We start from the raw sequence: 24,166 nt of genomic DNA, 5'->3' as shown, positions 1-24,166 counted from the left end.
CCCTCAGAAGCATCAAGACAAAGCCAATAAAGTAACAATCTTCTGTCAGCAGCCACCAGCTGCTGATGTCAACAGCAATTAAAAGCTTAACATTAAATATAATCAGGAACATACAAAATACTTGATTTGTAAAATGACTGATCTGGCACTACCTCTCAACACTATTTAGCAAGTTTTTATATTCACTAAAAAAAAGTGGAAAGAGCAAAGTCTCACTAGGAAAAAGGCCACAGTGCTTCTTGGAATCCCACTTTACTGCTCCAAGAACCAAAGCGCGCCCTGGGCCATTCCCACCCTTTTGCCATGCACAACAGTATCACAAATTTAAAGTCCTGAGAAACAAGTGTACGTAATACCCCTGTTAAAAAAAAAAAAAAAACAACAAACACATTCAGAAATGCCAGTAAAATGCCAGTAAAAAGTTCCACCATTGCAAATTAAAACCGCTGCCATTATGTCTTATCTGTTTTCAGACACTGCAATATTGTTATCGTATCTGGATCGCACTGGTGGGCAGAGCACTTCAGAGGATGGGTGACAGAACAGAGTCCTTCATTTCTGGACCAGTTCTCATCTTGTGTAGGCCAACAGCAAACAGCCTGTACCACTACTACACGTCATGCTCAAGTCATTCACCTTGGAAATGCTCTGGAAAAGGGCTCTCAAAAGTGCTCTGCTTTCTCTTCAAAGTGCTCTGAAACTCCAGCAGCAAAAACTTGGCTTTGCATGGAGACATCGCATGTGAAGCTCATGGTATAGTTTTCACAAAAACATAAAAAATAATAATAATAAAAGATGTCCACGCCATTTAGAAGGACAGGGAACAACCATACACAGGATGGGTTTGCTTTGTCAGCCTTCAAACTGGTCTCACCAGCTGGTGACTCAGGGTGTGCACTGACATCTGGTGGCAACACTTCCAAAGCTGACTTAGAGTGTTTCTAGATGGATTTTCTTTTCCCCTCTATAGGATTTTCGTGGCTTTTTTTTTTTTTCCCCAGCATTGTGTGGGAGCAGCTAGATGTTAGAGCAGGAAAACAGAAGCCAAAGCCAGGGCTCCTTATGCCAGCTACCAGAAAAATACTTGGGTGAATATTCCCTATGAATTACCTGTAGGACTCACACGCATCTTATTTATATACCATGAAAGGCAAAAGTGTTGTTACCCACATACCATTTTCATACTAGAAGTGGTGCTAAATATATTCCACCTCCCCCTTTCTCTCCATAAGCCGCAATTACACTACCTTCATTTGTCTCTTCCCTGGCACTGGTATGATTCTCCTCTTCAAGGCAGTTGAACAGCACTGCAAGAGGTGCAGAATGGACACATGAGAGCTCAGATAAGAAATGAAAACATTTGTCGGTACTTTTTCAAAAGTTATCCAAGCGGATACCTACAGCGGGAAACAGTGAGAACACTGTGGGAGAAAGGATTAGAGAAGCATAAAGGTTGGAAAAAGCCCTCCAAGATCACCTGGTCCAACCATCCCCTGCCACCAGTGTCACCCACCAAACCACGTCCCCAAGCACCACGTCCAGCCTCTCCTTGCACACCCCCCAGGGACGGTGCCTCCCCCACCTCCCTGGGCACCCATCCTGTGGTGGCACAGCCTCCCCGCTCCCAAAGCCACGCACCACAGCCTAGCAGAAGCACATTCACAGGAAATAAGCGGCGAGGCCCATTTCTTTGTTTTTTTTTTAAACTCATCACCCCTCAAACACCAAGCTGCCATGAGGCGGCCCACACGATCCAACACCTTCAGCTCAACCTAAAACCCATCTGCGTCCCCTTAGCTCACGTTTCGTTTTATTTTTTTTTTTTTAATTAATGTTGTCTCTGCAGCTGTACCACCGCAGAAGGCGCCGTGTTTCTCCTCACGGGCCGTGCCCAGGGGCTGTGGGAGCCCGCGTTTGTGGATTTAAGGCTTACTTCTGCCGCCTCGCGCCCGCTGGGGCTGCTCGAGCCTTCCTCCCCTCCTCCTCCTCCTCCTCCTCCTCCTGCGGGGGGCAGCCGAAGGCTGGCACAGGAGCAGACCATAGAATCGTTAGGGCTGGGAGAGCTCACAGCGCTGCTCCGCTGGCACAAACCCCCTCAGAGCCCGAAGCGATGCCGGCGCCTTCCTCTTCCTCCTCCCCCTCCTCATCCTCCTCCTCCTTCCCCTCAGCCGTCCCGTCCCGTCCCGTCCCGCCCGCGCCCGCCAGGGGGCGCCCCCCTCCCGTAATGGCGGAAGGAGAGCGCTGAGGTGACGCCTTCTCGCTACTGCGCGTGCGCGCAGCCGGCCTCGGCCAATGGGGACCGCGCTACAGGAGAGGGCGGAAAGAGGGGGGTAGAGGCGGGAGGTGCGGCCGCCATCTTGGGTGTGGGCGTGGCTTGCCCGGGATGTGCAGGGTGCCTATGGGGGGGCGGGGGGGGGGGTGTTGAGCTTTTACTTCCAGCCCAGATAATAAATTAAGAGATTTGGTTAATGACTGCGTTATTTTACTGCTGGCCCCTGTTGTTTGCCATTGTTGGTTGTTGCTGTTTCCTCATCGATACCGTTTTGATGCAGAGCAACCAAATTCAGAAGCTTGCGTTGCCCTGAATGTATTTGCATTGTGGCAATGCAAGTTTGTTTTTATTTTTACAGAGGCTATAATTATCCATTTCTTTCTTTTTCATTCCATATTTTTTATTTTTTAAGAGCTGTGGTTGTGGTTCTTTTATTTATTTTTGTTGTTTAAGTGCTGAACATGTGCTAGTGAAAGGCCACCACCACTTTTTCTTACCTTTTTTTTTTCTGGTCACCACTTTTAAATTACAGAACTGAACTTATCATGTTCAAATCCCTGTCAAAGTACATCCAGTCCCGTGGATATTATTAAAAGTATTGGGGTAGAGAATAGAAACCTAAGTTGTCTGTGCGGAATGCTCTGTTTATGTGACTTGGCGCTCTAGTTAAGATTCGGGATCCTCCAGAAGATTTTGATGTTCAGCATCTGCTTTGTACTTCTGTAAAACCTCTTAAATGTTTACACAGGCATGCCTGCATCTGTGGCTGTGTTTGAAGTTCCCCGATGAGCCCATGAGTGCTGTGTAGCTCTGCAGAGAGAAATGAGACAACTAACAAAAACATTTTTTGGGAACAGGGTGGCTCAGCATTGCTAGTGTGCTGATGGATCTCCAAATAAAAATAGTTGTAGACATTTTGAAAAGAGAGATTTCTGCCCTGTAATAGTTTGTTCTAAAATTTAGGCTTTAGGCAAGCAAAGGCTTTCCTTGCTCCTGGGGTATACTGCCTTACAAGCTGATGATTGCAGATTAATTTTATTTTACTGAATTATTGATGCACATACATGGCCGAGTGACTACTGAATGTTACGAAACACTTGCGGCATTACGAATTGTATGTGAGGAATACAACAAATGCAGAGAATATGAAGCCAAGCGTCATAGCAGTTGTGTTAATGACAAGTTATTTTAAAAGATGATTTCCTCATAAAGTTTTCCTTCCTTACATAAGTGTCTCCGAAATGGCCTCTAATGTTTGTATACATGTTTTGAAACTGCGGTGAGCATTAATCAGCAAAATGGGGATGGTACAGCAATCTCATAAACAATGAGTGTTATTAAATAATCATATTTGTGCTTGGCTAGCAGGACTATACATGTCTGCTTGCCTGATGTGCTTAGGAAGTTAATGTTTTTTTTATGATGACATAGTTGCCATATGCTTCACAGTCACCAGCAGCAGATAAGCTCAAGGGTTTATTCAGATATCACTCATTGAAATGCAAGTATTAGAAATCTGGGCATAATTTTAGTTGGAAGCAAGTAAAATAACTCAATGGAGTTATAACACAATGCTAAGAAAAGCATTCCCTTTGCTCTGAGCAATCTGCTAGAGGTTATTCCATCTGCCACGATGGGCTCTTTTGCCCAATACCTGTCAGTTATGTGTGAAGATACGATGCTGTTATCGGTGTTACTCCCTATAAAGCGCTAGCAGCACTCAAAAGCTTTTAACTAGCAATTGGGAGTGACAGAATTCAGAAGCACGACTGCATACTTCTCAGACAAATGAGAAATTAGTCACACAATATGCATCTTAGTCGATGCAAAAGGCAATAGAAATATGCCTGGCTTTAAGACTATAAGGAGGCGATTTTGTGAAGTAATCTGAATTCCCTCATTTTCTCTTTCATCTAGGGCTGTAAGTTAATTCTACAACACAGCAGCAAATCCTACTGCTGAGCAGGTAAGCTCAGTTCTTCCCAAACTTTTTAGGTGGCAGAAGCTCACAAGTGATGCTGATCTGACATCCTGGAGACTTGCCCACAGCACTCCTCTAGCAGCAGCATAAGCTTCTGGGGACTCTGCCACCAGCTTTTACAGCCTCCACCTGGACGGACTAACTGCATGTAAAGGTGAGGACAGCCTGTTCCATGTGCTTGGGCGCTTCTTAACGCTTTTGTTAAGATGATAATGAAAGGGTTGACTCCGCAAGTGAATGGTATAATTTGTTGAGCTGCTTAATTTCACTTCTGTGTTACGTAGTTCTTGACATATTTAGGGAAGTAAGATGAGTGATTGCATAGGCAGGCAGACCATAAAGGGCTCCTTTGAATGGGAGGAGATGAAGTTGGCCCAAAATGAACCATTTCTTCCAGTTCTTCAGGGATGGTTTTATGTTTCATAATTCTCATTTACTTTTTTTGGCCTTTTCCATCTGGATTGTCTCTGTTTTCATGATGCTTTTCTTAAAGTATTTTCGTATCAGTTGAGTGTTATTACCTGCTCCTCTGCTACATCCTCCTGTTATCCTTTGTGATTTAACTTGCTCCCTTATAGATAACTATAGATAACCACACCTCATTCTTTCAAAATGTAACTTTAACATAGCATTCTCTTCTACTACATCGATTAGTTTAAATCTGGATTATGTGTGGTCCTTTATTTTTTACCCATCTAATCCATTTTGGCAAAGATAACGAATCACAGAGCAGATCATAATTTTATGCGGATCATTGCTTCTTCACAAAACATGTTCAGTGGAGCATCCTTCAGCTAATCCTAGAAGTCTGGCTGTAACACATCATTATTTATGGAGATGTATACTAATATTCTTTGCAAGTACTTTGCTTACTAATTGGACTTATTGCAGACTGTTTACAGGCACATAGGGCTACGTTTTGTACCTGTTGCTTTTGTAGATACCTTAGGTTTTACATATTATTAGGTTATCTGGATATTAATTTTTCCAACTATTTAACCAAAGAAAAGTCAGAGTAGAGTCTCAGAGAAGCCACCAAGCCTGTAAAATTATTTTGTTCTACCTGTGTTCTAAGGATATTCTCATTCTTGACGATTAAAAGTCAGAAAAACTGTCTATTTGAAAAGTGGAACTTCTCAAATCATAGACTGTTACTGTCCTAAGGGAATCTTAAAACACAGAGACTGGCTATGAAACGGAAAGGAAAAAATTGTGTCACCATTTAAACAATAGCCTTCTTTCATGTGGAGGACCTAGATGTCTGTTAATTACCAACTAGTTTGAGGATTTTGGAGCCTGGCCCAATCTGCTGAAATTCTTAACCATCCACTAGCTGGCATATCCTTCAAGGTCTGCATTTGGACACTGGTAATGTAATGGATTTCATCTTTATGGGCTGTTTATGTAGTAGGAATGTGTTCTTTTTTAGCTATATTTCTGTTTTAGAGTCTCAGTATGAACTGCCAACATTGATTCCAGATAGTTGTGTGAACGCAGTAATAAGGGACTGGTTTAAATATTAGATAATGCCGGATGAAATCAAGCAGCGTGCGTTGCCTTTGCTGTGCCCCCTTACAATTCCTTAATCAAGACGTGAGGTCTAAAACCGTGTTCTCCAATTTTCAGTGACCAGGATGACTGAAGAGCCCTGAGAGCCTGTGGTTATGGTTGTGCTTGAATTGAAAGGGCCTGCAGTCATTGGAAACCAGGCTGTAGATGTACATGAAAGGATTCTAAAATAAGTGGAGGCCCCAAAATCTTTTTATCTTCATTTCTTTATGAGAAGATAACTATATATTTATCTGAAACAAGTTTTCACTGCTATTTTCTAAAGTAAAGCTAGTGGTTGTAAAATATTCTGACCCTACCGATTGCCTTTGTGGGTTTGCATGCAAGTTAAAGTATGTGCACAAAATATTTTCGTTAGGATGTAGCAGACAAAATTTTCTAAGCAATCTTCCAGATATAGTGAATTTGCAGTGTTCACACTATTCAAAGATGTATTAGAGGGTGCACCACAACGTTTGTTTTGCCTTTGCTTTTTTAAAGCAAAGTAAAGAGTAAGTTGTAAGCTGTCTTTGTGATGCCAAGTGATTGATAGGTTAGCTCTGATCCTGGTAACAGCTATGCAAACACACAGTAGTGAGTGCCTGACATAACAAAACTTATCAAAATGAGTCACACAGCAAAAGATAAGTAATTATTGTGCGTAGATGGAATAACCAGTTTCAGATAAAACTGAAATGTGCAAATTTTTAAGTATGCTGCAAGAAATTTGACTGCAACCATAGAAAAAGATGTAAAGACATGTCAAGGTGCAGACTACTATAGAGGTTCAGCATTGGGGCTCTTAAAAAAACATTCTGGACTAAATAGTCCTCAGTCCCAACCTCCTGTGGGAAAACTGATTTAGCTGAAGAAAACCTCTGATTATTGTTTTTCTTTTTCCTGATACAGTTCACTGTGCTGCATCAACAGTTGTTTCGGCCGGATTTTGTACTGGTAGAGGTGTGAGAAGTGGCAGTAAGGTGTGGAGAACAGCAGGAGCAAGCTTGGGAAGCAGTATTGTCCTATTAATATTGTGCTTCTCTGTGGTAAAAAGCATTATGGAGAAGGGTCAGGGAATTCACAGTCCACTGGACACTTAAATTCGGCATTATTAAAAAAAAAAAAAAAATCAGTTCTCACTGTGCCACTCAGTCTTCCCTTATTCATTTGTGTGGCTGATTAGTGAAGCAGGCTCAGGGAACTGGTTGGGGTTTAAAAGAAGTTAAATGCTTGTCTCAGCTACTTTCTATCTGAATAAATTTCCCCTGTTTAATTCACTGTGCGGCCACTTGATGTTTCGGCTTCTGTTAGGGAATTGGGGATGGTCAAGGGGCAAAAATTAGCATCTGGAGATAGACCGATTGCTTTCTGACTTTATTGTTGCTGTCACTTATCCCTGTTTAAAGTGTGCAACTACTTTAGTGTGAGCAGCGTGGTGGTATGTGCAGAACACTTCCTGCATCCAAGTTGCTGTGGTTGGTCTTCATTTCACAGCAGAACTGTCATAATCTTCAAACTCACTGCATTCGAGGTTGTGCCAGGCCCCAAACCCTCCAGTTTATGAACAGCAGAGGTGGGTGAGCTTTTTTTGGGAGTGAAAATGTGTAAGGGCATTCTTTCAGCAGCCCTGGGTAGACAAAGTAAACTGTGGGTCCAAACCTTTACAACCCTTTCGCCTAAGAAACGTCCTTCACATTTCCAGCAGTGTGCCAGCTGGCTGAACTTAAGTAATTGTAATGTATGAATTTGGCACTCCTTTCACAGAAGAGAATAAATATAGAATTTGTTATGAAACAGTACCAAAACAAACTTGGACTACATGAAGATGACATAATTATTTTTTTTTAAATAAACAATAAAAAATTGGGTGGTGCTAGACAATAGGTTGGCAGCATTATGGTGTCAGAACAACTTAATTGTGAAATTACATCTTCAGTTTATTTTACAATATAAAAAAACAAACAAACCTCTGATAGTGATGTTTGTGCCTTGTCTTTCCTGTTCCAAGAGGCCCTAATTTAGATGAAAGAAGGTGTTAAACAAGCAGGTATGTTTTGTTTTGCGTTTTTAACACCCCTCCCCACACACACACACTGATAGATAACCAAGAAGCAATGCTGCAAAACTGGACTGTGAAATATGGGGCCAGTTATGTGATAGCTTTTGGATTGGCTGATCTTTGGTAAAGCTCCCTTGTCAATCCAGCACAAAAACACGTGAGAAAAAAGGATGTGCAAATTTTAATGCAACTTTTTATTGCATCAGAGAATACAGTTCGCTTGCTCTGAAGTGTTGGAAAGACATTTTGTGTGACTTTTTAAGTAAGAGCACTGGAGATTACTGAATATGGAGAGAATGAGATAATGTGGAATGAGAACTCACTTCTAGCAGCTGTAGTGGTAGTAGCAACGTGTAACATTCAGCTCTTTGTTATGCCTTTGTCTTTTATCATCTGGGAGGCGTGGCTGTATCAGCTTTCCCTCATCAGGTGTACCTTTTTAATTGTGCACTCTCATTTCCTACAGATCAGCATCAGTCAAACAGCTCTTTCACTTCTGCAAATAAGCTAAAGGCTACCAGTTCCAAATGGTCATTGACTACCTGCTGCTTTTGGATACAGGAGATCTCTGCAATATCTGGTTTATTTATTGTTACAAATAATGCACCAAATTGAACTTCATAGGCTGAGGGCAGGGCTGTGGGGTGCTTGTAAATATCTGTTAAAGCAAATATGTTGTGTGTATCCTATAGTCAGTCTCTGGGAAAACTGTTCTTTTATTTTTTTTTGACAAAACGGTTCATGTAACTTAGCAAATCAGCTAAGTAAGGCTGAACCTTCTGAATAGAAGCCCATTACACAGAAATTGTGTTGACCTTTGCTCCTAATCCTCTTCATCTGCAAGCCATTAATAGGTCTTGTGTCTTTTACATCACAATATGTATTTAGGTCTGTAACTGCCTGAGACATTTGTACTCCTCTACTGCAAGCTTTGCACGCAGCCTTGGGCAAAATACAAAAGTAAAAGGCAAACTGCTTCTGGTCAAAGGTGCTGAGGTTTGAATGAACTCTGAGATCAAACTGGCTTGCTAGTCTCTAGTTCATTCTCTTTTTAGAAAAGGTTTTCCCTTCAAAAAAACAGCATTAATATAAGGAGATACACGCCCCGACGATTCATCTGTGTTCACCCCTCTTTTGTCAGGGAAAGGAAAATATTACCAGAGGATTTCCCAAGATACCCTCATGCTATTCTGGTTTCTTGGGAAGGAGTTAAATGCTAAGAAAACATGCGCAGAGATTCTGCCCATTGTTTTTCCTCCCTGTCGTTGAACTCTCCATCCTGTGAACTGACTGTCTTCTCTCGTCACAGTTCATAAGGTCATGGGAGAAGATGGCTGCTAAGCTACGTGCCATTCCTGTCTTTGAAGCTGCAAAACATGAGGGACTAAACAAATCTTCAGTTCTGCATGCTCTGCTGTTACAGCCCTAATACATTTCTAAGAGAGCTTGCGAGAGCTTTCTCAAAGTGGAGGGAAAAAAAGTGTGAGAACACGTGGCTGGCTGGAACGTGCAAAACTGAATGCTAAAAGGTGGTGGAAGAAATGGAGGAGTCCCATCTTGATTTAGAAGTGGTTCAAGGGCAGCAGCCAGTTTGTAGGAAAGAGTATAAATTACTTATTTTTCATTTTTAAATGATTAAAGACAACTCTCCAGGTTTTCTGTGGAACTTCTTGAGGCTAATTAAGGAGCAGTTCTAAAAATACCAGGGAGAAAACGAGCAGTGACATACGTCTGATGGATGTGCTGAAGTTGTCGACAGTGATGCTGAAAAGGCAGAACTGTTACGTACATCTGTAGGAAAAATGAAACTGAATATTAGAGATAATCACATAACAATGAGCAAATCCTTCATCTTACAGTAATAAAACTGAAAGAACACTTGAAAATTTTTATTACAAATCTATGGAGACTGAAGAAAATATTTTTTTTTAAATCGCTAATGTAAAGCTGTCCAAGAACTTAAGTATTGAGATGTGGCAACTGCTGTTCAATATGATTAACAGAAAACAGGCATTATAAAAAGTCTAGTATATAAGGTTAAGGGTTTGATCTGCTGTCTAGGAAACTGACTCCTGAAAATGTTACACTTTGAAGAATGGTGGAATTCAGATACAATTTTGTGATATTCAGTTGTTGGGTGCTTTTTTTTTTTTTTTTTTTTTTTTGCTAGTAATATTATTTGTTTCTTATTTTGACAAGAGGGGAACCAAAACGCTGTTTCAAACTCCTTTTTTTCTCCAAATAGTGTCTTATTTTGTAAGTCTCTAGGAAGCACTGGAACTCTGCAATTTTGGAAGGACAGCCAGTTCTCTGTAAATTGTCCCAGGTTATCATTACGTGTTAATTTTAAAGTTCCTGACCATGTCATCTTTACTACTTTTTAAATAGAAGAATTTAGAAATAGACGGTGGTGTTGCTGTGTTGAACAATGAGGTATTAAGTAACTTATGTCTATGTCTTTAGTTACTTGGCTAATATGCAGCTGTTTGGATACAGGTCTTTTGTGTGCTGAAATCTTTCAATGGAAGTTCTTGTGCTGGTGAAAGTAATTTCATCCCATGATGACAGCTTGTAGAGACTGCCTTGCTGTGGTCATGGAAAGTTAAAGTGGCGTGGCTCTCACTACATGACCTTCTCACGGGATTCTGTACTCCCAGAAAATAAGCCTTTTCTTTTTACTTGTGCTTAGATGGAAACTTCAAACTCGACCATAATGCAGGACATAATTTGATGTCCTTACGAGCACTGCTGCCTTTGAAGAAGTGGTTTCAGGACTTTGGTTTCAGGACTTAGCTGTCATACTCTCACTACAGTTGGAGCTTTCAGGTCCAATTCCTTGGGTTTGGGAATCTCTGCTCAATTTAGTAGACAATATTTTGTCTCCTTGTGACATTAGGCTTGGAAATGACACTGAGGAATGTCATGTGAGAGAGAGAACTGAGTTCCTGAAGGCATGTTTGATATTAGAAAATGTGTTCTGTGTTCAGGCTCAGATAAGTTATATGATGCATTTTTTTGGGGAGGTGGTTTTGTTTTGTCTTTTTTTTTTTTTTCCTATGATGCTGGATAACTTCTCATTTGTGGGCTGATATAGCTTGAGACTCCTTTTTTATTTGTGAGTGGGTACACCTCATTCCTTTCAGTGCTAATCATAATTATTATTATTTGTATCGAACAGTAGCAGCCTTTTACCCTTCCAAAGTGTAGATTTTCATGGCAGGTAATTATTTTGTGATTGGATTCTGAAAAGAAAATAACCATTCAGAGTATAAAATGTTTAAGTTGTTTCTGTAGGATGAAAGCAGGTATGTACGGTACCATTATCATGAGAAAACTGCCATTGCTTGAAGTGTTTCCAGAGGGCATAACAATACTTGGAAGTATAGATCTGTATGCTGTGGAAGAAGGAGCTGTCAGATTTCATCGAGAGAGATGCAGACGACTGATGTTTGCCAAGAAGATGTCCATCACTGCCTTTGACCTGATGCAACCTACGTATCTAGAGATTGCCGTTAATGTCATGCGGTGAGTTATTTTCTTCCAAGTGTCCAGAGCCTGTCAGGGGTCCTCACTGTGAAGGCTGCCCAGGAGCAGAGTTGAATCAAAGCACGCCCAGGTGCCTCAGCTGCTCTCCCTCCAAAACAGGGATTATTCTGAAGACAAGCACTCTGCTGCATGTCAACTCTTGTTCAGGCCAGGCTTCTTGCACTAAAAATGCCAACATTCATTGGGCCTGCTTCCACGTAAGGAATTCTAGGAATGACCCTGTTTTGTTAATTAAAAATAAAGGAACTCAAGCCTTAATTGGGCGCTTTGTGGTTGTATGTGCTTGGCATAATAATTCATTTGTAGTGTCTGTTGTTGGGCAACACAGACGGGGAGAACAGCGGATGGCTTTTTTGGAGGGTGGGAATGTATACGGTTAAGTTTTCCCCAGTGGGGCTTGATGTTATTGAATTACATAGAATACTGGAAAGGTTAATTGGCTCAGTAGAGTAAACTTTTTGCCAGAATGGTCTACATAGCTTTCTGGAGAGGCATTGGAGTGCTCCATCCTGGGACCAGGAGAATACGTGACTAAAATCAGTATCAGGGGATTTGTGACAACAGGGACCATTCATCACGTAACGGGGGATGATCCCGTTATAGTTGTGTTGTGGTCCTTCCTGTGGGCCAGAAAGTGCAAGCATCCAGTGTTACATGACTGACTGTCGACCTGTTATATGAGGGCAAATATATTTAGTCTGCTAAGTGATGAGTACACTTTAATTGTTTCTCAAGAGGAAGGACTTTGGGGTACTTGTGGGGACAATGACTCTGTGTGTAACTTGAACTTGATGAATTGATCTTGAGGTTTCCTATTCTGATCCAATATTTTAAATTGCCGTTATTGCAGGACAGGATCTGGTAATGAGCAAAGATGTGAGAAGACCTAGGTTCATTTTTTGTCCAACTGTTGACTGCCAGAAATTTTCTTGTGTGACTTTGGGCAAGCCAATTCAGATCAATTCTTGCTTAAAAATAGCAGCCTTATTTTTCATGAATTATTGTGATGCTTAGATTTTATTGTCTGACACTGGGAGGGGGAAAAACTAATTCTTCATCTGAAAGCAGCGGATTTAGACTTTCAGCCTAGAATTATTCCATTTTGGGTTTAGCCCATCTGCTCTTGTAGGATTCTTAGTTTGAGAAGAGTCTCAGAAGTTTGTTCCGTCTGTGGATATAGTTTCTAGTGATGTTGGGCTATCATACCTATCTGCCAGAAAAGGGCACAGCAAGCTGCGTACTCCCTGGTATGTTTATTTGGTTTCTTTCACTATAGTGTTAAAGCATCTTACGTTCTTTAATGCATTTGTTTTCCCATAGGGAGACTAAATGGCCTTCCCAAGTTCACACAGAAATGTGTGACACAAATAGGAACTGACTCTTGGTTTCTGTAGTCTGAACTCATTTCTTCATCGGTACAACACCCTGCCTCTGTATTGGGCTTTCTGGTAGTATTTATTCTCTTATTTGAGGCAATCACTTGAAAAATACAGCAGTTCTGTGGGTAAATTCTGGCTTTGCTGCCCTAAAGAAATAATTGAGTGGAACGCAGTAAATCACCGATCTTGCTGATTTCTTGTTTGATCTCTCATCCAGAGAGAATAGCTGTCTTAGCTCTCTTGGCTGCTCAGTCTGAGGAATATAAGTATTACAGATATGATTTCACAATCTCCCGAGAATAATACTTGCTGGTTTGAACTCTAAAGTGAATGGCTATGGAGCCATTTGTAGCTATTTAGCCTGGTGATTTTGGATGATGCTTCAGGAAATCTCTAAGGTGCTAATTGCCAGAAGCTGGAAGAGTAGGATGGTCTTTCTTTTGGTACATGTTTCTTTTTGTGTTTTGTGCTTGGCCTCAGCTGCTCTTTGACATGGGAGTTGATGGAGCTTTGTCTGATGCAGAATGATGGCTCCAGTTCCTATCTACTGACATTCTTTAAAAATACATTTCAGAGTGCACATCTGTCTGTGTTTGCTCAGAGCCAGCTCCGTTTCCTCATACAAAAGTGGATATTACTCATGGGAGCATTTAACTTTTGGTTTAAATTAACCTTAATTTTGTTTGTTTGCAAATCATCTTGAGAGCATCTAATGACAAATGCCTTAGGCTTCTGTAGAAGTGGTCAATAGAGGAAAAGTCTTAATCCATTTTTCATTTTCTCAGTCTGTCCTCTCCTCTTAGAAACAGAGCCACACATTACGTATAATTATTGTCATCAAAGATCAGTTCATCTGTCTAATATTTCCATTGCAAAGCACCATTTCAGGCTTCCCTCCTCCTATTTTTAGTTCTATAAATGGAATAACCATTGACTTCCTTAAAAAAAATTAACACAAATGGCTGCTGAAGTGACTGAATGATGGGATAGAAGCAGTTTGTAGGGGTGAAGGCAGCAATTACGTTAAAAGTAACCTGCTTAGCTCTTCAGGAAGCTACTGATTTTTTGGAGGGCTACATTTTTGTTCAAGTCCACAAGTAAAAATCCTGATGTTGTTGTGTGCTCACTGTCCCTCAAGGTAATGTTCTCCATTCGTAAAAGTGGGAGTATAATTATGATTCTTGATTATGCTTTATATTGGGACACAACAGATAAGGAATGTGACATTTTATAAGTGTTTAGGGTCGTAATTCTTGTTTGGGGGGAAGATGCACAAGGAAAGGGATTCATTTTAGCTCTTTTTCTCTAGTTAGATGAAAGGATGGAGCTGATGGATGGATTTAAAATGAGTAAAATTTTAAATATGCTGGCTCATACATAAAGTGTTTCATACATAAAGGTGTCAGATTTCTGGTAGAAAGGCCAGTGTTGGTTGTGTGATGCTGGAGTGAAGTAAATGGGAATTATATGTCCAGTAAAAACTTATGAGCACTTTATAAGATTTAGTGCAGGTATTTCAAAATCGAAACAAACCAAAAATCACTCTAGCGTTTGTTTTTACTTGCATTAGACGAAGCAGAAGAAAAGGCAGTGTGTGCTAAAGGTCGCTAGAGGGAGCCAGGAAGAAGAAGAGGGAGCAAAACATTGAAGACGTTTTCACTTGCAGAAATAGCTGATAGAAAAGCAGCCAAAACACAGCTATGGCATAGACTGGCTTAAGAAAAACCATCTGTCTCCACATATCGTGTCCCTTTTTACCTTGTTTTGTGTCTGGATGAGAAGCCAGATGTTAACTTGTCTTTCTGTGCAGGTGTCTGTTTTTGGGGGATCAGTCTTGAGCTGCTCTCCCCCCAGTATTATAGGAGAGGGACAAAGTGTAGGTGTTTGTGTGTATGTGTATTTGAGATGGATTAGATGAAGAAGAGTTTTAATGGCATTAATTTGGAATGGCCACATTACAGGGGATCTAAGAAAAATGAGCATCTGCAGGCTTTTAGACCAATATACAAACACAAAGTTACTATAAAATTCCTCTTATGGGGTTTTAAAAGTGTTATTGGACACACTTTTTATATTGCTTTATTGTAAAGTTAAATGCCTTGAGTTAAAGGGTAGCATCTTTATAGGGCAGATAACAATATAAGTGATTTGTTTTTAGTCCTCTCCCTCCCTACCCACCTGAAAAAAACTGCCACAATTTCAGTATCTTGGGATCTGTAAGAGTAGGAAGAAATCCCGTGGGTGGGTTTCTTTAGTTTTTAGGTTTGGGGGAGGAGGAATCTTTTTTTAGTATTTTAAAGTTTCCTTTCTTGATACGTGGTATTATACAACTAAACCAGTTGCTGTGTAGAATTCCATTTGGGTTTACCCAGTGCCTTGGCACTGAGCAATTTTTGGGGAAGGAAGGGATTTTTTGGTCGTTATCTGAGGCTGCTTAGGGCTTTGGAATGCTGGAAGTAATCTTGGAGGAGGTAGACAGACTGTAAGTGGGTGATTAAATGAGCAGAATTAATATACATGTACTACATGTTTATCATCTGCCTCTGTAATTTATTGCTACCACACTCATTGTTCAAGCTGCATAATTTCTCTTTTCCATTTTAGAAAATAAATGGAAAGGGTAGGAATAATGAAATGTGTTGTTTTTTTCTTCCCCCTTTGGTCTTCATTAGACGGCATAATTTAAATTTAAGAAAACAAGGGCAAGCATTTCTCAAAAGTACTCTAACCATAAATTTGTCTGAGGTCTCTTTTCACTTTAAAGGAAACAAATATAATGGAATTTAAATGTGTGGAGGCTGGAGTCCCTTAGCAGTGCACAGAGATTGTTTTTTAGTGTATCTTGAGATTATAAGGAATTGTTGACTAATTACATCATTCTAGATGATGTAGATGGCTTCAAATCACGAGCTGAAGAAAACATTATTTCTTTTGAAATATTTAATAACATCTTGGAGAGGAAAAAAAAAAAGATCAGGTAAGAGCATTAAGTAATTATAGCTTAATTCACGTAGGATGGTGCAAGGCCTTTTCCTGTCATCCGAGAGTTAAGTGCACTGCTGATGAAACAGAATTGGAAAAGCAGAGAGAATTTTTTCCCTGCCCCTTTAGACAGCCTTCTTTGAATTGTCTCCCTCAGCTGCAATGCAAAGGTGGTGGCAGGCATGTGTCTTACTGCCCCGCTTGTAGAAAGCTCCTATTCAAGTCAAAAAGTATTTCCTCAGGTAGGAGACGGACAAAGCTGATCTGTAAATTGGGTGCATATTCAATTTACTCCTTGGAAGCATGAAAACAGACATATATAGTTAAAAACAGGTAATAGTTTGTTTTCTAGATAATGTTTTTATGCTTATAGCTCACTGCTTGCTCAGAATGTGCTGTGCATACTTTGTCAACTTAGTGATGCATGGGTTATCCAGTGGGGCCCTGTAGCATGTAACTAAAATGGCCTTTTGGGGATTATTCAAGCAGTTTCAGGATAGTTTCAGGTGGATGCAGAGGTATCTTTACCTGTTAAAATGTGGATGGATGCAGTATATAAATGGTATAATTTCCCACGGGAGAGTTCAGATAAAGGGGAGAAAAAGAAAAAAAAAAAGTTATTCCCTTTAAAAGAAAAGTAAACAGTGGAAACTAATGACATAACATGCTTAGGTTTGTGTGTTTCCTTAGGAAAAGCCGGTACCTTCTGTTGTAGCCCAAGGGCAGAGCTCTTATCGTTTGACTTTAGCTGTGCTGCTTACTCAAAGGCTGTGGTATCCCGATTGAAAATAAATAGCAAACACACAGGGTCAGCACCATGGTTGATGTAAGGTGCCGGGGTGCCGTACGGTGCGTCGCCCCGTTCCCTTCCCCGCCAAGCTGGCAGCAGAGCTTGGTGCTGTGGGGTGGCTTGGCTGGAGGGCAGGCTCCTGTCTGGTAGTGCCTGGGGCCAATTTTGTTCAGGAGTGCAACAAACCACAGCCTGTGCTGGTTGTTCACGTGCCCTCGGTGCTTCAGAAGCCTCTCCGTCTCACCTCGAGTTTGGTGTGGGCAGCATCACTTGCACAGCTCTCTGCTCGTGGCCTCGAGAGAAAGCCTGACCACGCCACCCCCTAACACAAAGCCTTGAATCCCACGTTGGAGGAATATTTCAGTCCTGGTTTAGAGCAGAAATTGCCACTTGGTGTCACTTGCAGCAGCTTTTTTGGGTGCAGGGAGAGCAGCGCTAATACATTTCCAGTGCTGCTCAGGGCTGCCCAAAACCAGGGGGGGTGACGTGTCCCGATGATGTGTTTTATAAGGCACAAGCACAAATCACAACATGCTTTACAGAGACGTGAAGGCATGAATCTGAAGGTGGCTCAGCACCTCCTGTGCAAATACAAAAGCATGCAGCAAGGTTCAGGGAGCAGGGACTGCTTAGAATCATAGAATCATAGAATATCCTGAGTTGGAAGGGACCCTTAAGGATCATCAAGTCCAACTCTTGACACCAGCTTCTGCCTAAAATAGAAGAAGAAGAATTCAAAGGGATGCTTTTTGGTACTTGTTTGCCTTGGTTAGGAACTAGGATTGCTAGGAAAAGATGTTAGCCTTTTAAAAGGTTGATGTTTCATCTGTGCTCCTCCGAAACACCTCTCTGAGTTGTTTCTCATGCTTTTCTGTTGTTGTCTGTAATGTAGAGCTGTGACTAGCTGCCACAGGTGAGCCCTAAATTAAGCTCTGTGACGCCGGCCCACGGTGGGGGCTGAGTTTAGCTTCCTCAAGCAAATGTTGTAATATACAGAATTATTTTTAATAACTTTGGCTGGACTTAACTCTAAGGAAAGAGGGGACAGGAGGTGAAATCCCACCCTGAGCTGGTGACCTCAGCATAAATACACGCTCGCTTCTCACCCGTGCTGGGGCTTGGCTGAGGTCTGCGTGAGGATGGATTTCAACATCCTGCAGTGCTGATGGTGCCTGGTAAAGCCTTTTGCCTTTCGTTTCTTGATGCGTGTTAGACAGCTGGGAAGGGAAAGCCACTTGCAGTTCCCTCTGGATAGATGTGGCACTCACCGAGGAGTAGCTGCTGAGAGCGAAAAGCGAAGCATTAACAATTCCTTTAATTGCTTTTTGCTGCGTTTGTGTGCTTGGTAATAGCTGGTAGTGCTTCTTTGGGGATATTTTCATTGGATGAAGTTAGCCCTTGAAAAAATGCTTTAGGCTAATGCATTTTCTCAAGTTTTGCTTAGAGTATACTGGAGATTTCCACCCCCCCAACCCAGTGTTATGTGAAAAAGTGTTCTGAGCCTGCTGCTACAATACGCAGCCAGGCAGGAAGCAGCAGCAACTTCGGCTCCTCTGGGCAGGACTCCTCCTGCTGAAAGATCCCGTGCGCTGGCATGTTGGTTTTGTTATTATCTTGTAACAACAAACCATTGTTGGGCTCCCTGATTTGCATTCTCAGCAGGAAGGCAAGGTGAATAATTCAATTAGAGCAGCCCCTGCCACGTGAATGGACCCGTCCAAGATGCCTCCCATCCACGGAAAGACTTCGGAGGGGAATGGAAACTTACAGGAGCGATGTGAAATTGTTGCATCTCTTCCTTTAACCCCAGAGACATCTCTCGGCGGGGCTAGATACGTGTTCTTCTGCTTTACACGCATTCCTCTGACGTGGAGAGAGGGAAGGGACGGAGGAGGGGAGTGAGCCCGTGAGAAAGGCGAGCCAGGGAGTGGGAAGCAGGGGAGGGCGGTGGGAAAAATGCACACCCGGACACGGAGCTAGTCGGACCAGAAGCAGAACTGCCCCTGGCACATGAAGGAGCCCAGCTGAAAAGGGAAAGGGGAGTGGAAATTTACAGCTGCTTTGAGTGCGCGTGTGTGTGTGCGTGTGCATGCCTGGCTGTTCATTGCTGCTAACGCTTTTGCAGAGGGTAAGGGTGGCTCGGCAGGAGAGGCTGGCTTCTGGAAGCTGCTTTCTCCGCCACGTGTCAGCAAGAAGGAGAAGCTGCCATTAAATGGGAGATAACTGAGAAGCACCTCTGGCTGGCCGCGCTGGCAGAGAGCTGTCTTCAGCACCTCGCCATGGAGCTGCGCTTCGCCGCTTAGGCACGCCTGGCCGCCTGCACGCAGTAAGTATCCGAGATGGTCTCGCTGGAATTACATAAAGTTAAGTAATTCGACAGAACTTTCTTTTTTTTTCTAGTTAGCAATAGCGTTTCCCTAATAAACCGGCTCATTTATTTATTCTCTATAGTTACGCTGTTAGCTTTTTATAGCTTTGTAAACTGCGTTACCAGGAGTGGCTTTTTAAAGAAGGCAATCCTAAACAATACGCCTTCTGTTACATAAGGCGCTGGCTCCGTGGCCAAACACTCCGTGTCCATGGAATATCTCTGGAAATGGGTTTATTTACAGTGCGGTTTCCAAAAATAAAATATCTGCAATATATCATTTCTCTTGCTCCTCTCTGCTGACTGCCTGCAGCTGCGGACTTGCTCTGGAGATGCAGAGGAATGAGAGCACAGCCACTTGCATAAGAAAGCCCGGAGCTGCTAGGGATGCATGTAAGATGAGCGTGTGTGTGAATTGTCACAAGAAACTGCGTATGTAAATCGACCATCTCGCTATTCATCAGCAGTGGGTCTTCTCAACCTGAAATTCAACTCCGTGAAAGGGGCTGTTCCTCAGGTCTTTATTCAGGCAGAACTTTCACTGAGCTTTAGGGAAGTTTTTCTGAACAACGACTCTTTCTTGGACTCATTTTAGCAGTAAGGCGAAATTACCACTACAAAGAGTTATCTTAATGATCGGGCTTGCTCAAGTCATGGTCAAGTTAATGCTGTTTAGAGGGGTAACACAGTTATGGAGCAAAAAGAAAACTGGTATTAATGTTCCTCACTAATGGATTTACAGGAAGTATATTCCCTCTTGGCTGCTGCCTATGTTCTTTAAATTATATTAACATTTTCCATTATTTCTACAGTTATTAATACTAGAAATGGAAATGTAACTTGGTTTCCCTTTCACTTAAGTAATTGTAAAGCTGTTAAGGGCTGTTATCTTAGGATTGTATGTACTTCAGAGACGTTAGTTAAGAGATGTCTTTCTGCACATCTGAGCTCGTGGGAGTTTTTTTCTATGGACTACAGTTAGGCATAGACTTGAATTCTTAATTTTTTAGCTTTGAAAGACTCCCACGTTGATAAATGGCAATAGGGATCGCAAATATTCTTTTCATCAATCCTGTCAAACTTAGTGGCTGTAAGATCTGCTGCTTTCTTATCTTTCTAGTTTTATTTAATATAAATGCTACTTCTGGCTAGTTTGTTAGCATCAGTGGGAGAGTCTGTGTGATACAAAAATGATTGATGCAGGTATGAGTATGGTACTACAGGATGCAATTTTTGCATGGCTTTAGAATCTGAACGTTACCTAAGATTGCTGTGTGCAAACACTGTTTTATAATAAATATTTTCTAATGATAGATGTATTAGCACAGGATTTGCTGCACTAGAAGGATGCTAGATAGCAAAGTCAAACGCTCAAAAAGTTCCTAACTTTAATTCTGGCATTTTTCTGTCCCAATGTAGTCTGTTCTCTCTATCCTACTCAGGATACTTTCATAAAGTTTCAGTCTTGGTTTATATAATCACACATTTACACCTCCTTTTCCATCATATCTTTCTGGGTTTGGTTGATGAGCATCTGAGCTGTGGTGTCTGCTTCAGCACTTCAGCAGAAGCCCTGCCTCTCCGGCCTCTTTCCATCCCCTCTTTCCCATCTTGTACTAGTAGGGCTGTTTGTAAGACCATGTGGAGAACTGGATTGGAAACCAGTTCTGACCTTTTTTTTTTCCCCACCAGGCTATTTTTTGTTCACCTGCGTCTGTTCCCTGATCTGGCTTACCACATTGCCCAGCCAACAGCTGTACCAGTCTGGCAGAGGTAGTGTTGTAGGGGTGTGAATAGATCTGGAGCAGGATGGCACTGTCAGGGATCAGAGGGCTCATGAAGCTGTGGCCTCAGTGACCTGATAGCTATTCAGCATTTGAAAGACTATATCTTTTTGTTTTGTTCTGTTCTTTATTGAATGGACATTCAATTGAAAATACAATTATTAATTTCTTCAAATGCTTCTATACAGCTTTAACACACCACTTGAATTGAGCATCGCCATGGGTGCCTTCAGTTTCATAATAATATCATGTAGTTGCACAGTAGTGTTGTTATTATTCTCATTTGTATTCTATAGAGGTAGGCAGGTTAAGGACAGAACTGCCTAGTAATTTTCTGTCTGATCTTCAGGATGCTTACCACCTGTTAGAAGAGGTGTTTGTGGGGAAAGCAGAAAGCATTACCACAAGGTTTTGTAGGTTCCAGGTAAAGTTTCAGCCAATATCCATCTTTGTGCCAGGTGCTTTCAAGACTGGGAATGCAACAAGTAGCCAACAGCAAGGCTTATTGTGAGTAAATTCCTGAGGTTTTGGAATCATTTTGTTGCCAAGCAGAGACAGCACTCATTCAGCCTGACACAAAACTGCCCTCTCCTTTCATCTGTTTATCTTTCGTCTGCTTTGCAATGCACCTTTCAAAATCTGCAACTTGTTGAGGATTTTCAGGAGAAGTTACTCGTGTAGCCCCAATTCCTCCTGCCTGCCAAATGAAACGTGAATTGTGTGAGGGGACTGCACGGGGAGGACAGCTCAGACTTGTCCAGGTGATCAAAAGTCTTCTATTTACTGCGTTGAGTTCTTGACTCTGTAATTGCCACAGCCTTCCCAAATATTGTGGGAGGGAGAAATGAAGAGGGAATAAAGCATCTCTTTCACTAGATAGAAACTGATTGGGCAAAATTATGAAGAAAGTCTGCTGATTCATGCCCAAAATACATGGGGGCTTAGGCACACTGAAGTAAATGGAAAATGAAGCCTCTTTTTCCACAGAAGAAAGTCTCACTCAGTACGAGTTACTGCAATATTTTTATTCTGATAAATAAGCAGATGAAGGTTAGGAACTAAGAAAAGACAGATGTCTGATACTTAAGGGAAGGGAAATTATTCTCTCATTCATTTTTGAGTAGCAAATTGCTTGTCCAGAGGAACATCTGAGAAGAATGCACTAACGGGATCACATGCTCTCATTCTTGCCTTTGTGGGCAGGAGGAAGTGTTTGTTGTTGAGCTACTTAACTGACTCACTTTATAGTGGGATTGGCTGATGAGTAGAGTGATGTTGCTGGCTGCATTTTCCCCTCATTGCTCTTACAAGCTCAGCTGTGCTGTAATCTTTTAAGAAAGCATATGATAAAGAGCAAAGAATTCAGGGAGTGGGCCTATAAACAGAACTAGATCTATTAGTGTGCTTTATAGCTGGATCAGAGAGCTCAAATTGCAGTGATTTTATTTTTCAGTGCATTCCCTTTATGGGCAGATAAATTAGCAGAAGAGAGATTTTGAAGACTGATAGGCTTTGGTGTCAGATGATCTGGGTTTCATTCCTGGCAAAGCCACTGATTTTTAATTTTTATGTTTTAAATGTGGCCTTTTGTAAGTCCTCTGATCTTTCTGTGCTTCAGCTTCACCCTTTGCAGAGGGGAGAGAGTAACAGCATGTATAAAGCAGTTTTGGAATTGTGTTTTCAGTCTTAATTAAATGTTTGCAGAGTTGGAGGCCTCTGAGGGCAGGCATGCTCTGAGTATAAAGGGATGTTATGTTATCTGTGACAGGCTACTGAATATCTTAGAGCTCTCTTCTTGTAAGCCTTATATACCTCTGGATTCAACTTACTGCTTTGGTTTGTGTGAAATACATTTTTTCTTTTATCCGAATTGAACAGGCACAGCTAAACATTTAGGAAGTGTTGCTTTAAAATCGTCCTTTGGTGTTTCTGCCACTTACCTGAAATAAAATCAATGCCTTTTTTTTTTTTTTTTTTCCCACTAACAAGCATACTCTGAAAGTATTTTTATAAAGGTAAGCCTCGTAAAAAGTGTTGGATTCCACAGCACTGGAGGCTGAATTGCTCTGTTTATACTGATGGCAACAGCAGACTTTGGAAACCACAAATCCTTGTTCAGTGCTGCCAGGGCATTTCCCCTGTGAATGGGAGAGACAACTTTGGAGGCTGTGAGAGTCAGGCCGGTGAGATACAGCTGTTTCTTTCCTTTGCCTCATAAGCCTCTTGCAAGAGTACCGGTGAAATAACATCGTCCCAACTAATGCTTCAGAAGTTGGCTGTTCCCTGGTAGGAATTCAGAAGTGACTACAATGGATTTCTCATGTTATAAAAACATATGCTGTTGAAAACGTTTTCCATCGAATGGTTATTCCTAGAAAGTAGGAAAGAAAGGGGCTCATTCAGCTCTGTCCCTTGATGCCAGACAACAGTGTCAAAAATTTATGAACAGATGCTCTGTGGTGTGCCTGTTGGAACAAGTTATTTCAAAATCTCAGAGCTCCGATGGTTAGAAAACTTTACGTTTTTAGCTTACGTTTATTCATTGGCAGATTACAGCCACTTGCTTGCGCACAAATAACATGTTATTATTTTAACTGAAATAACTTCTTGAGCCTCCCTGTATTTTTCTTCTAGGCTTAACCTGTTGATTTTTTTTGACTTTGGGTGTTTGGTTTTGTGTACGTTATTCCATATGAAGTTTCATCAAGACTTTGTACAGACATGAATGTCTTTTGTCTTTCTACTGGAAATTACTTCCTTAATTCATTGCAGATTTGTGTTTGTCTTTCTTCTGTCTGTAAAATACCAGTGTTGTCCCTAGGTGTCTGTCATTTCTTATGGTAGTCCTCATCTTGAAGCAGATATTCTTCTGTCTGTTCTCCCATTCTGCATTATCTCATACTTTCTACTCTTGTTTTTTATCCCGTTTTATTATGTTAGTCTATCAGTTTATTATTTATGACATTTATTATATCAGGCTATCCAGTTTTTCAGGCAGTGATATTCCAGTCTTCTTCAGTATTGATGATGTCTTCACATTTTGAGTCATCGTAGTTTGTTGGTAGGGTCTCAGTTGCAATGCCTCTCTAAATAAAGTTCAGTCCCCAAATTACTGTTGCCTTCTCAGAGGATCAATCTCTATTTACATGGTAATTTTCTTTCTAGTTTTTCTATTATGTTCAATTTAGTATATTTCTATGTCAGATGTATGGGGTCTACTGTATTTTCTTTGTCTAAAAATATCCTTTATTAATAATGGTTTGTAGTATGAGCTACTTCTAGTAAGCTTGTATTACATTATTTTCAGTTCTCATTCATCTTCATATTCCAATTATTTTTAGACTGGTTTCTTGAAAAAACAAAGCTTTGCATGGTCACAGTGTCCATCTCTTTCTACTTCTCTTCCCAATGCAACTTTGGAACCAATTTCAAGTAACTTTGACAGAGGGGTAGATGT

The 24,166-nt window shown here is 41.3% G+C and overlaps 2 protein-coding genes across 9 annotated transcripts in view; one reads left to right on the top strand and one right to left on the bottom strand.

Annotated features, from left to right (window-relative positions):
* SETDB2 (SET domain bifurcated histone lysine methyltransferase 2) overlaps nucleotides 1-1,737 on the bottom strand; it is a 35,509-nt gene extending 33,772 nt beyond the window's left edge. The window contains exons 1-2 of the mRNA XM_072033089.1: nucleotides 1,402-1,737; nucleotides 1,248-1,307 (exon numbers count right to left, since the gene is read on the bottom strand). Of these exons, the coding sequence (XP_071889190.1) occupies nucleotides 1,248-1,307; nucleotides 1,402-1,711 (370 nt within the window). The 5' untranslated portion in view covers nucleotides 1,712-1,737. The remainder of the gene's footprint in view (nucleotides 1-1,247; nucleotides 1,308-1,401) is intronic.
* Nucleotides 1,738-4,267: 2,530 nt separating this feature from the next.
* The window catches only part of CAB39L (calcium binding protein 39 like), a 60,008-nt gene continuing 40,109 nt past the window's right edge, over nucleotides 4,268-24,166 (top strand). For 3 of the 8 annotated variants that reach the window (XM_005015254.6, XM_005015251.6, XM_072032560.1), the window contains exon 1: nucleotides 18,479-18,883. The gene's annotated coding sequence lies outside the window, so the exon portion shown is untranslated. The other 5 variants (XM_072032562.1, XM_021269347.4, XM_072032561.1 and 2 more) reach the window with 5 other exon arrangements.

Source organism: Anas platyrhynchos, chromosome 1 (genome assembly GCF_047663525.1).
Source record: "Anas platyrhynchos isolate ZD024472 breed Pekin duck chromosome 1, IASCAAS_PekinDuck_T2T, whole genome shotgun sequence".
Classification (NCBI taxonomy): Eukaryota; Metazoa; Chordata; class Aves; order Anseriformes; family Anatidae; genus Anas; species Anas platyrhynchos.
The sequence above is the reverse complement of the archived record's forward strand: the minus strand, read 5'-3'. Positions and strand labels throughout refer to the sequence as shown.